The 13,787-nt window shown below is 30.7% G+C and overlaps 1 protein-coding gene across 1 annotated transcript; it reads left to right on the forward strand.

Annotated features, from left to right (window-relative positions):
• The first annotated feature begins 841 nt into the window (after window positions 1-841).
• LOC134233593 (uncharacterized) lies at window positions 842-13,613 on the forward strand. Its single transcript, XM_062715577.1, has 4 exons — window positions 842-909; window positions 1,891-2,125; window positions 11,411-11,600; window positions 12,297-13,613. Exons 2-4 carry the CDS (start codon window positions 1,897-1,899, stop codon window positions 12,442-12,444), a joined length of 567 nt encoding a protein of 188 aa, XP_062571561.1. The 5' UTR covers window positions 842-909; window positions 1,891-1,896; the 3' UTR covers window positions 12,445-13,613.
• The last annotated feature ends 174 nt before the right edge of the window (window positions 13,614-13,787 follow it).

Here is a 13,787-nt window from a genome sequence, read left to right on the forward strand (position 1 = left end):
GAAGGTTCAGGGGGAGGGGGTTATAGTTTTTTCCCTGTCTGTCCATCTGTCAATGTCCACAAAACCTTTAACCTCGCCTAGAACTTTTGAGTGGTCGAGGCTATGGCTTTCCTATTTCACATTTGTATTCCTTGTGACAAGACTACCATCAGATTTGACCTTGACCTTAGAGTCTGATCCAGGTTTGCAAGATTTTACTCAACTTTAACCTTGGCCATGACTTTTGAACTAATGGCGCTAGGGCTTTTATACTTCCCATATGTGAACCTTGTGAAAAGACTTTCCTTTAGATACTAACAACTTTGACCCTTTTACCTTGACCTTGGATTTTGACCTTCTTTTAAAGAAGAAACTTGGCCATAAGTTTTGAACAGGTGGTGCATATAATTTTAATCATAAAATATTTTTTAACAGAACTAGTTTAGTTTCAATAGAAATATGTTTTAATAGTGTACAGTTCACTCTGTAAACCCGGCATTACTCTTCTATGTTCAGCAGGAAGTACTGTCTCGGATGTAAGCTCATATATTTCCGTTACGTGGTTATAAATTAAGTAAAACAATGCTCTTCATTTTCTTTTATTGTATGCTCTGGAGTCAAAATCAGGGTATTATTGTAGGAAATCCTGCTCTCGAAAGCAAGAAAGACTTTCCACCTGAAATTTAATTCAAATCCAATAGTATATAAATTTTTGTACAAGTGATGTGTCCTATAAGCATTCTTTTGTTACAAGTAATACATGTTCGTGTGACTATACTACTTTATAATCGGATATTACTCTCACTATGTTTTTTTCCCTCATATTAGTACTATAATCTTTGTAAGTGAATGTTACTTGGTCCTTTTATTTTCTCGCGAATTTTCCACAGGGCACTAAATTTTTACTTCTTTGAGAAGAATTCAGTTAAGGTAAGCCTTATTAGATCTTATTATCATTTTTTAACAACAAATACGTAAGATTGTATCAGGAAATTCATACTTTAAAGCCATTATAATATGTAATGGGAACAAGGGGGAGCAACGGTTTCGAAAGGGGGGGGGGCTCTCAAATCTGACAAACGGAAAAAAGGAGGGAGAATCTTCCCAAAATACAAGTAATCTGACGAATATATACAAAAATTTAAAAAAAAAATGTTCAAAATGTTGGAGGACTTACTGCCCAAAATAACCTGACAAGCAAAGGGAAATAAAATGTCCAGTCAATGGAATTTTTTTAGTGCTCAGCTTTACTGCAACAAAAAGTGTGTGTGGGGGATTTTAGTATGGTAAAAAGTGGGAATGTGTGTCCTTCCTCATGTTCTACAGGCCTCATTACACCACTCAATGATATTAATTCAAAATGGTGTTACGTTGCATTATAAATTCTTTAATTCATTGCTGAATTCTAGATTCCTAAAAAGTTTACGATTTTACTCATTTATAACAAAGGAAGCTCTAAACACAAAAAAACAACGTTTTTTGATTTGGAGAGAGATTTATCATACATGTATATAGGCTAAATGTGTGCATATTGAGCTTAATTTCGCAGGAAAATGATCAAAGACAATGGACTATGCATAAACAGAAACACTGTTGTTTACTTACATTGGAAAAATTAATAGAAATAATGAATTCAATTACTAATTCATGGTCTAATATAGTGCTCAGCATATCTGAGTTTATTACAATTTGTGCAATATACTGTGCTCGTATTAATATAACCATTTTTTCTATACCTCACTTCTAAGGGCACATCACTCGAACTACATAAAATTACCCTTTAATATTAGCAGTCTTTATTGAGCAGTATTTAGAGCTTCCTTAACCTAGGGTTTACAATTGCTTTTTTAAAACTAAAAATCAATAAGGGAACATTTTTGCATATAGAGTTTTTTACTTTATTTTGCATAGGTAGTTATGGTATATACAGTCAACGAAACTTTCAAATGCCTTAAAGTTGAACCTGATTGCTGTGAAAATATCTACTTGAGTAATCCATACGTGCTTGGTGTGGAATCGGTTTCCGTTCAAAACTGCTATGTGAATAAAGATATCATGAATTTCACTGCATTTTTCAACAGAAACAATTCTTATTTTAAATATAATATTTTCCGTTGCTGTGGAGGTCTTGTAAACTTCAAATTAGGTAGGTAAAATTAAAACATTACAATGTTTCCTTTATTTCAATTTTGTTAATCCAGTAAATAACAGTTGCGACTTTGCAGAAAAGATACATAACTCGCGAAATCGGATAATACGAGGGTTGATCCACAAGTAATGTTCATATCTTTTATATTTGGCGTCACATTATCAAACATAATACCAATGCAAGAGATGCACAAATATAAATCTAATTAAAACTGAATGTTTAATTATCATATATATATATACTCAGTACATTTTGGCCGTGGTTTGCGACGATGATTTTAGGTGCAGCGACTAATCGAACGTTGTGAATATTCCGATATTTTGAAAAGTATAAATCATGTTGAATTAAGGAGTAACTGTATTATTTTTCGATTTCATGATGTGATCAATCGACTGGGTTGGGTGATAATTTCGGCGTTTATGCATAAAATTATCACGCAAGCCAATCGATTGATCATCGTCATGAAATTGAGAAATCTGACAGTTATTCCTTATATTTACATGCTTTGATTCCGCCAATCCACGTGCTCCGGGCCCTGCTTCTGTCTAGCTGTTTGTTCCGCCCTGCACGTGGTTTTTTTTTGGAACCGCATCAATACATTGATGGGGAATTCTACCACGATTATTGTAAAGATCAAAGGAAACCGGCGGACATTCTCCAATAAATCACGAACGTAATCAAAAAATTATCAGATCAGAGACACTTATAAAATCTGAACAATTCAAATGCATGTTTGGCTGTAGAATGAAAATACTTGTTTAGCCCGCATCGATGTGTCGTCTTTAAATTGCATCAAGTTGCTGATGAATGTCGGTTTTTATAGCTAAGCGGGGCTATTCCACGAACCTCCCTACACATTAAACAACGTGATTTTAGTTTGTAAAACAGCCACATGATTTTGTTATTGTATATTCATTACAAAATGACACTAAAAATTGAACAAATTTGTAATTTAAAAAGTCGTATTTTCAATGTAACGAAACAAAATCGTCGTACATTCTATACACGGGTAAGCAAACAAATTTTCTGATAGTGGTTATTGTGCAACAGACCACGAAAACGTGACTTTATTTCTTAAATAAAGTACATTTACAATTTGTAATATTAAAAATATACATTGGAAGATGAAAATAACTTTTAAGGTTAAAGTGAACTAAATTAGCTTAATTTTTATTTTTTGTTGTTCATATAAAGCTGAATTATGATTTTTGAAGTCGTGACATTACTTTTGGATAAAATCGTATATATTTTTTTAAAATTTTTCTGCTTTCTATGGAGGAAATTCACAAAAATAAACTATAAACATGAACTTAATACAATTGATAATACTGTAAAGGTTTACATTTGGCTGTGTATTCTTTTTACAAACCGTAAACTATAGTTAACGATTGATTCAAGTACAACAATAAATATTTGTACATATACAAATAAAGAACTATTTTATACAGTCGTTAAATCAAATTTTCGCTAACTAGTTTATAATTTAATTTCCGCCAAATAACAGGCTAAATATAATACATTTACAAAATTTCAGAATACTTTTGTAACACGTTTACAAAATACTAATTTGTTATAACAAATAAATTATCACAAATCGTGAAACTTATAGATTTTTGCTTTGATCTGGCTTTGTAGATCTGTATACATTTCAAATTTTGTCAAAAATAGTAATTTGTTTTAACAAATTACTGATTTGTTTTAAGAAATTACTAATTTGTTATACCAAATTAATAATTTCTTTTAACAAATTAGTAATTTTTTTAATATCAGTTTAATAATTTGTTACATCAAATTAGTATTAAATTAGTTATATCAAATTAGTAATTTATTATAACAAATTAGTAATTTGTTATAACAAATTTGTAGTTTGTTTAACTAATTTTTTTGATTAAGGCGTGCCATAAATTTCTTGTACAGAAGTTAAATTAATGAAATTTCTAGAATAGAAACAATATTTTTGGCATGAAATAAAACTATCATTTGTTTTATTGTGGAAAAAACTGTGGTTTAATTTGTGCATTTCTAAGTTTAATGCAGAAAAGCTTTTTAAGAATCTAATTACACTGTGCTTATCTTCCTTTAGCAATGTTCGATAGTAAACCAAAATCCGTGAAAATCTTTTGATTTCAGTTTTTATATATATTATAAACTGCTTTGAAAAATCACATATCTCAAAATCTTTGTGTTGATTTTCATTTATTTTTTATTGTTCATTCTAAATTGTTTCTAAAATTTTTTTTAATTTTTTAAGAAATTTTGCAAAAATGCACAATTAATGAGCATAATTACAATATTACAGGTCATCACTCTCCTTCCAAGCAAAAACCCCTCTCTTATGAAATCTGACAAAATTTTACGTCACAATAGAAAAAGCGACGTCATTGTTTTGCAACAAAAACGATCAAAATATACGCGCCTGACTGCGTTCCAACTATATGCTTTGTTTTACGTCACAGAATTTTCTCAAGTTGCTTGATGCATAATTTTTTATGACTATTGTCTATTTCATAACATACACATTAAACAACGTGATTTTGTCAGTAAAACATGTGCATTAAACATTAAAATGTATAAGATTGTTCTGATTAAATACATAACAAATTTGTAATTTACAAAATTCTATTTTCAATGTAAGGATATATAAGCTACATTAATTGAAAAGACGTATATCAAACAAATTTTCCTTTTTTGTTTTGTGTTGAAAAGCGATAACTTGTTAATACCATGGTAACCCCCCCCGTTTCTCAAACCACCACCAAAAAATTATAAGAATATAATGTAATAAAGCATATATAGAAATAAATACATGTACATACATGTATTTTTTTACAAATTTGTGGAAGTTCTGAAAAATACCGTATTTGACACGCATCCACACCTACATTATTCATCTAACTGCTAGTCGGCTTTTATCTTTCAACCCCCCCCCCCTCTCCGGCATCACTGGATGCTGATGTTAACAGTGAAAATTTATTTCAGAAAAAATAAAGTACATTTACAATTTGTTTTTTATGTGCATGACAAAGACATTGGAAATGTAAATATTTGAAATTGTGAAAAAAAAATACATTTCCAAAATATTTTAATCATTTATAATTTTGTTGTTTTCGTCTAACGTAGGTAGCAATTTAATTTCAAGGTAGATCACATACTTTTGGACATAACCTGTATATATTTTTTTCTGCATTTTTCTAGCTTTCTAAGAGGAAAATCAGAAAATTAATGAACAATAAACATTTTTAATACTTTTGTTGATGTAGTTTGAAAAACATTTGGCTGTGTTTTTTAAACGCATGCTCATGGGAAAATATTTAAACGTTATCATTTTAGTGCAACAATCTTTCACATTGTATATGCAAATGTGGAAAAAATAAAATCAAATTTTAATAGTTTATAATTTATTTTATCAATATATTGAAATCCTATATAAGACATTTACAAAATTTGGAAATACTTTTGTATAAAATTTACAAAATTTTAATTTGCTTTCAAAATAAATTTGCAATGATACATGTAGAATTTCAGTTTAAAGTGCTAAATGAAAGATACAAACATTTCAAATTTGATGTTGACAACACAAAATGTTTTAACAAATTATGTTTGTCTAAGAAATTTTTACGTCATTTAGTTAGCCAAAATTAATAATTTCTTTTCCATGGCTTTCCATTTTTTTATATCAGTTTAATAATTGGTTAAACATGAAATTAGTAATTAGTTATATAGAGAATTACCGCATTATTATAAAAACTAGTAATTTGTTGTAACAAAGTAGTTTGTTATAACTAATTACACTGTCCGCTACATTATGGCAAGCACAAAATTACGGATATATCTTGAAAAAAACAATTATTTTAATTTCAGTGACCATAAAAAATATCTTATATAAACAAAATCAAGGTAACTTTTGAAACAAATGTTTAAATTTAAATATATTGTTTGTTTGTATGTTGTTAAACATACATGAATGCAGAAACAAACGTACATAAAAACTCGACAAGCGAAAAAAACTTAACAAACGTGGAGAGCTGCAAATATTGTCTTATAACCGGCACTCAGGTCCTTTGAGCAGTGAGGGATCTTTTTCGGTGCCAGCCCTTCAACTCCTCGGGCACATTTTCTTTTTACAATGAATTCAATGATATGTTAAAACTTTTATTACTAACACAAAAGTATCACCTCCTCCCCCCGCTTTCAGAACACGTGGACTCTTTGTAAGTTGGTACAAAAATGGACACAGATGTTGAAGTTAATATATTCTGTATAACATTAGATTTATATTTTTTCCTAGCATTTCACACAAAAATATATTAAAAATGTATGTGTGTAAAATGTTATTAAAACTTAAAATATATTTTATGCATTAAAAAAATTAATGTATGAGAAGCATTTTATTCTAAAAAAGTCCAATGTGCAGATTTCAGTAAAACATGTTGGTGTTAATAAATTTCTTTATGTGTTTTTTTTTGTATAAAAATTCATATGATCAAATATTGTACATTTGTAAAAAGATTTTTATCAAAATTTTCTGAAATAGGCCCCTGACTTACACATTTTTATTAGTCCTAAAATATTTCTTTTAGCTTTTGACTAACTGGTACGTTTTTCAGAGGACCTTCATGATAGAAAAAAGTGTTGACCTGTGAAAATAAAACCTGTTGTTTTAAAAAAAAACAAGCTAAAACAAAAAAAAACAAAACTGATGACATGTATGTTTTTAAAATCTCATACGTGTGTGTAACTGAGGGTAAATGTTGAGAAAGTATGTCTAACTTTCACTTTCATAGATTTGCGTGTAGCACAATACATGTACTCCATAACCCCTTTTTGTTGTTTGATATTGGGAAATGTTGCTGTGTGTATTCTTTATATATTAATTACATGTACGTGGTTTTCTGCATTTAAAATATACTAGATTTTTTTTTAAAAGATGAATCAAAAGCTTTGATTCAGTGATAAATACGCAAATTTGTTAAAGTTTTTATATATCAAAATATATTACTTTAACTATTCATAAATTACAGAGTTTAAGAGTATATATCAAAATAGTCTAAATCGAAAAAAAATGCTTATATATCGGGAGCCGGATGTTTCATTGCAGATTTACCGCGTGCACGTTTGTTAATTTTTTAACGTTTGTCTTCTTTTTATGTACATAATTCTGCAAAGAAAATGCATATGGTTTTGCATTCATATATGTTTGGTAATCATCATTTACATTGATATATTGCTTACAAATGTATATTTGTTCATTAACAAAAAGCAAGTCCTGTTGAATGCTGTATATCTTTGTCATTGTTTTATGGTCATTGAAATTAAAATAATTGTCAAAAATAAATTGATGAACTAAAATATTTTTGTTGTTGCTGGTTTTATAGAATTCATCTCATATTTCTTGTAAAATTGAAAGTGAAATTTTACAGAATCAAGACAATATAATATTTGTGATGTTTTCTGAAAGTCAGAAGGTACTATTTGAACTTATTGGCATAAAAATTCCAAGTTATGAAAGCTTTTTCAATAGTTGAGAAAAAAATGGATAAATCAAATAAGGCTTATATATATGAAGCAGAACGTTGTGGAAATATGCCAAGTTACTAATTACGTACATTTCATATTTTTATATGAGAAAAGCCTTAGAAAATTTATAAAATATTTCTGTGCGTATAAATCTTCCTTTGAATACCTGTAAATCCGTAACCACCGATCGCCCGTTTCAGTTTTTGGATACTGTGTATATTATGTAAACTGCTTTGAAAAAACATATTTCAAAATCTTTTGACGACGGTGGCAGAGTATGTTTTCTGAAAGGAAATTCCTCTGAAAATTGAAGTTTTTGTTTAAGAAAATACTGGAAAAGAATTTTGACGCCACAATTAGCATTTAATTATGTGAAAAACGATTTATGTATTCTTACTGCATGGAATTGCTATGATTCAGAAAGAATGAATTTTAATTTCTTATATCACTTTCATATTTTTGAAAAATACAGGGCTTATTGTGTATTGAAAGTGTACCTGTTTTTACCTTTGACTGTTTTATATTAAAGGCAAGGTCAGGTCAAGGTCATTACCTTTTCCTTGAACATTAAGAATGAAAATTATTGTTGCCAATCATGTAACCCCTATTTGTATTTCAAAAGATTGAATGTTTTCTTTTTGCATAAAAATCGTACTACAATATAGGGCCTATAAGATGATATTAATTACCAAATTGAAAAGCCAAAATTAAATGGCTATTGGCTAATCCGAATGTTCTCTACTTTTCAAAGTTTTAAGATATACATTGTACTAGTATTAGGTATTTTTATATGCTTCCTTTATTCAAAATTTTCTTATTTTCACATATAGTAAAGCTGTCACATAAAGATTCAAATGGTACTAAAACAAAAAGATTTGATCGTTTACTAAGAGAGAATAAAAACTTTTTGCGGACTTTTGGTTCAAATCTGTACTTAGATTGGAAGCATTTAAAAGCTAACATAGTTCTTATTTGTTTGAAAAATAATATTTTTTGATATATTTTGAAACTTTAGTCCATTAATAATAAAAACCTATATTTGAAAACTTCTTTAAGTCTTTGAGTGTGTAAAATTCATAACTAATTTCATTGCTCTATAAAAAAATGAGAGACAGAAAAGAAGATATTTTCATACGCCCCGATTCCTCCAAAAATATAGTTCCTGCTTATTTCTAAAAGCAGTTTACCATATCTATTTAAAGATGTACAGTGGTGATGAGGAAAGAAAAATATGGTCATTTAAATCTCTTACTGAATATATAAGACATATAAGCAAATATACTTTGAATATTTCATCTAGTCAGAAACCAGAGAAGATTCCCACCTATAACAAATTGATTTACTAATTTGTTTTATCAAATTGACAATTTGCTTTGATAATTTGTTAAAACAAATTGATAATTCATTAAAAAAATTAAAAAAAGATTATGTTGCGGCCCTGATACGCTTCCGTACATATCACCTGTACAGGAATCACACAGATTTGGGCATCAAAAATAATGGGAAACATGGGATTAATTATCACATGTTTCCCACTATCGTTGATGTCCCTGGCATACTATGAACTAGACAGTGATTCCTTATATTTCAGAAAGTGATTCCTTATATTTCCGTTTCACTGTGAAATAAAATTGTAGATTTATATTTTTAAAATGTAGACATAGACTTAAATTACTCGAGGACTTCCATGCCAATTTCCATAGCCCTCTCCCACTGACGTCAAACACAAAGACAGCCGCACGAGATTTTCATGCATATTTGGCATCCTTGGCGTCAGACACAGAGACAGATGCGCAGGAGATTTGCATGCACATTAGGCCTCCTTAGCTCCTTATCGACCTGCCTAATTTAAATTCCGGCAGGTTTAGCAAGAAATTAACTCCGCTAAGTTTCAAAGAGTTATCACAGAGACAAAAATAAGAAATGGAAATATTTCCATTTCATTGTGAAATAAAATTGTAGATTTAGATTTTTTAAAATGTAGACATAGATTTAAATTACACGAGGACTTCCATGCCGATTTCTATAGTCCTCGCCCACGGACGTCAAACACAAAGGCAGGCGCAAGAGATTTACATGCACATTTGGGCTCCTTATCGTCAGACACAGAGACAGATACGCACGATATTTGACGATATTTGCATGCATAGTAGGCCTCTCCTGACCTATCGACCTGTCTAATTTACATTTCGGTAGAATTATCAAGAAATCAACTCCGCTAACTTCAAAGAGTTATCACAGAAAGAAAAAAAATAGAAATGAAAATATTTCTTGATCAGTGATTGTTCCATCAATGATACGTATTATGACATACCGATAAATCATGCAATAATTTATTATTCTTCTGTAACTTAGTATTTATATAGATTATAATAATAAACAATAAAATTTCGTTCTTTGGTTGTTCGTACGGGAATTAAACCGCGGGTTATGTATTTTTTTTTGGCAACAACTGCTACATTGATTTCCGTAATAATAGACAAAGAAAGCACACCATTTATTAAAAAAAAAATCCTCCAGTCTAATCTTGCAATTTCTCTAGCGTGTTTTATTTATTACACTAAAATCTGAATGGTTTAGACGCATATAAGGTTTTGCTAAAGGTCAAGATGTCCAAAACTTTATATTTGATAGCTCAAAAACTATAACAATAGCTATTTTTTCTTTGATGTCATTGGCACACCCAAACAAACTAGACAGTGATTTCATAATTTTTTTTTATTTCATTGTGAAACTTTTAAAATGTTGTCTTACAGATTTAAATTACACGAGGTCTTCCAATGCAATTTCACTTGATAATCAATTCAATTGATAGTCCCGTCCCGCCCGTTGACGTCAGACACAAAGACTGACGCGCGAGATTTACACGCGTATTGGGCCTCCTTAGCTCCTGACCGCTTGGCAAAATTAACATTCCGATAGAATTATCCAGAAATTTCATATTTCAATGTCTGTTGATTTCTGTGATAACTCTTTGAAAGTTAGTGGAGTTGATTTCTTGATAATTCTTTAGGCAAAGCGATAGGTCAGAAGGCCTAATATGCATGACTGTAAATCTCGTGCGCAACTGTCTTTGTGTCTGACGCTAAAGCGGCCAAATATGCATGTAAATCTTGTGCGGCTAATTTTGCGTTTGACATCAGTGGATGAGGGGCGAGGACTATTGAAATTGACATGAGAGGGCTCGTGGAATTTAATTATTTAAATATAGATTTTCAAAAGCCAAATTTACAATTTCATTTCCCAATAAAACGGAAATATAAGGAATCACTGTCTAGTTAGTAAAGTATGCCTGGGACATCAACGATAGTTGAAAACATGGAATAATATATGCATGCAAATTATCCCACGTTTCCAACTATTGTTGATGCCCAGGCATACTCTACTATCTAGACCGTGAGTCCTTAAATCAATGTACTGAAGATAGCTCAAAATGTTCCATTCAAACGGAAAATTTTGTCACCTCTACATTGATAAAAAGAACCCAATTTGTAATGAATTTCTCAAAAATCGGTTTTAAGTATTTAATTATTAAAGGATTGAGAACGGATATTGGTTTTCTTATGAAATGGAGAAGAAATACTCAATGAATGGAAAAATGAATATATTGCTTAATGTTTATACATGCCATGTCATCAAGTCGCAATACCTTGATAACAAAATGAACGTGAGTGTAAAATCTACCTTGTTGCGAGTACAAAGCTATGTGCGACAGAATATAAGAATGGTAGAATGTTGATATGGCTGTTATTTTTCACTGAACAGCGGTCTCTGAGCTCCTTGGCAATGCTGATACTGATGCAGTAACCACACAAGGAATTTCAGGTAACACCGAAAGCCCCTTCGTCGTCAGCATAGTCTTCGCTGTTCTGTTTGCTGTCATAATCATCATTGGTGCTGGGTTCTTTCTGCGAAGTAGATTGAGAAGACGGAGAATGACAAGACAAGATTCTCGGTATGATTTTAAAAAAAATAACAGATTGATTTTTTTAAAAAACTTTGTTCTAAAATTATGAGAGAGAGAGAGAGAGAGAGAGAGAGAGAGAGAGAGAGAGTAGAGGGATCTTTTCAAAGTTTGGTCATTTTTTGCACTTCACGATCAAGGTTAAGAAGTACAAAAAATTGGTACAAAAAGAAAGTTTTCAGAAGAAAAAAGCGATGGAAATATGGAAGCCCTACTGCATTAACAATTCAAAAGTTATGATCAAGGAGTTTTTTTTGTTGGAAAAACAGACAACTAGACAGACAGAAAGAAAGAGACAAACAGACAGCTTGACAGACGGATGGACTAAAATCTATATGCCCATGAATCTATGATTGCGGGGACATAACAATCAAATATACTCATACATGTAGGCGTCGCAAGCAAACTGAAAGTTGCGGGGGGATGCTAAACCAACAAAAAAAGGCAAGCCCAAATTGTCAAGGCTATATCATGTCTATCTTTGCAAAACAAAGTTATGGGGGGTACTCTTGTACTCAAAGGAGAATGATCATTCAAGCAATAAAGGAAAGCAAAGCAGATAAAGTGGATACCGGGGCAAGAGATGTGTTCTGAATTCTTAAGCATCACTACTGTTCAATTATGTCTTTATGTATATAATTATATATTTAAGTTATTATTGTGAACAAAGTAAACCTTATCTTATAGGTACGTGACTACAGCAAACAGAAATTCACACGTGTATGCTGTACCAATAGCTAGTACAGGGTATTTGTATCCGGAAACTTCACCTCCACCAAAGAACACTCTATCAAATCAGAATTATGTACACGAATATACAGAAATCATAGAATAGCTTATTTAAATCTTAAAGAAAAGTTGTACTGAATTTAAAACTGTTTGTTATGTATACCGATTGATGTATTTTGACCGATGAAGAGGGTAAACAAGTCTTATGTAAGTATATTATATCATTAATTATAATCAATTTGTACACGCATAAGCGGCTGGCTAAAAGGAATCATGCTGATCATGCTGATATATTCATTTGAACTTTATACGTTTTACTTTCACCGTTGAACTTTACCGTATCATGACACTTTTTGGCGATGCATGAAAAAAAGACATAAAAGTTTTCCAGAATTCTAACAATCATTGTTTGAATTCAAGAGAAATGCATTTTATACATAATAGATTTGTCACATGACAGTGTCTCTTTTGTCTCAAAGTTTTGGAACATATTATTTTGACTTAGTTCCTTTTTTTTTATTAAGATCTTTTGTCTTCACGGAAGATCTGATAGTGATTTTATCGTTGTCACCCCGCTGTCACTGAAAAAGGGAGATATTTAATTATTATCTGCCTTTCCGTTTGTCTTGTCTTCCTGTCTGTCATGCTTGTTTCCATGCGAAATCTCAAAGATCCTTTGTTTGACAGAGCGTTTGCAATGTAATTTTAAACTATGTTTTTAGAAAGATATTTTTTGAAATTTGTTTTTTTTTTTAGATTAAAAGGTCAAAATTCAAGATCGTAACTTCATACATTCTGGCTGTGTGTTACTCTTTCGTTAACTGCATGGTGATATCCCAAGAAGCTTTAAAAATAAAAAAAAAAGGGGTACATTATCAGAGGAAAAATGACAGCTAAAATTATTTGAGTAGCACCCGACCCCCCCCCCCCCCCCAATCACACACACCAAAAAACTGAGAACAGACTTAATTCAAAATTAAATGTCCTGACAACGAGTATGAAAAAATTCAGTCAGCATTTGAATTAACGATAAATTATATGTGCTGACAAGGTCATTGTATCCACCATAGAACTTAAGAAAATGGTGACTTCATACGATAATGCTGATATTCTTGCTTCATCAACTTGTTTGTCAATAAATTACCTCGTTTAAGAAATTGTTCATATGTACATGTAGAATATGTTCTTGCAAATGGACTGAGAAATATGAAATATGTATATTGTTTCATGAGTAAGAGAAGTTGACAATAAAAAGAATTAAAGGCATTACGATTATCATAAAGCTTTGTTGTTCATTTTCATCATATTCATATGAATATAAAATAGGCCAGTCATTACGGAGTGCCACTGGTACCCATGGGAATTCCAACAGATTTCTGGAAAACATGCTCTCCAAAATCCCCATAAAATAGAATCTCGAGCATCTTTAAAATATTAAATTCAGAATAA

This window comes from Saccostrea cucullata, unplaced genomic scaffold (genome assembly GCF_032062105.1).
Source record: "Saccostrea cucullata isolate Sc308-1 unplaced genomic scaffold, CSIRO_AGI_Scuc_v1 ctg902, whole genome shotgun sequence".
NCBI lineage: Eukaryota > Metazoa > Mollusca > Bivalvia > Ostreida > Ostreidae > Saccostrea > Saccostrea cuccullata.

What these genes read in the sequence shown, in the direction of transcription:
- LOC134233593 (XM_062715577.1), top strand. Translation starts at nt 1,897, where the DNA reads ATGGTATATACAGTCAACGAAACTTTCAAATGCCTTAAAGTTGAACCT. An exon ending in TCTTGTAAACTTCAAATTAG is followed by an intron (nt 2,126 to 11,410) that starts GTAGGTAAAATT and finishes TTCACTGAACAG; the next exon opens with CGGTCTCTGAGCTCCTTGGC. An exon ending in ATGACAAGACAAGATTCTCG is followed by an intron (nt 11,601 to 12,296) that starts GTATGATTTTAA and finishes CTTATCTTATAG; the next exon opens with GTACGTGACTACAGCAAACA.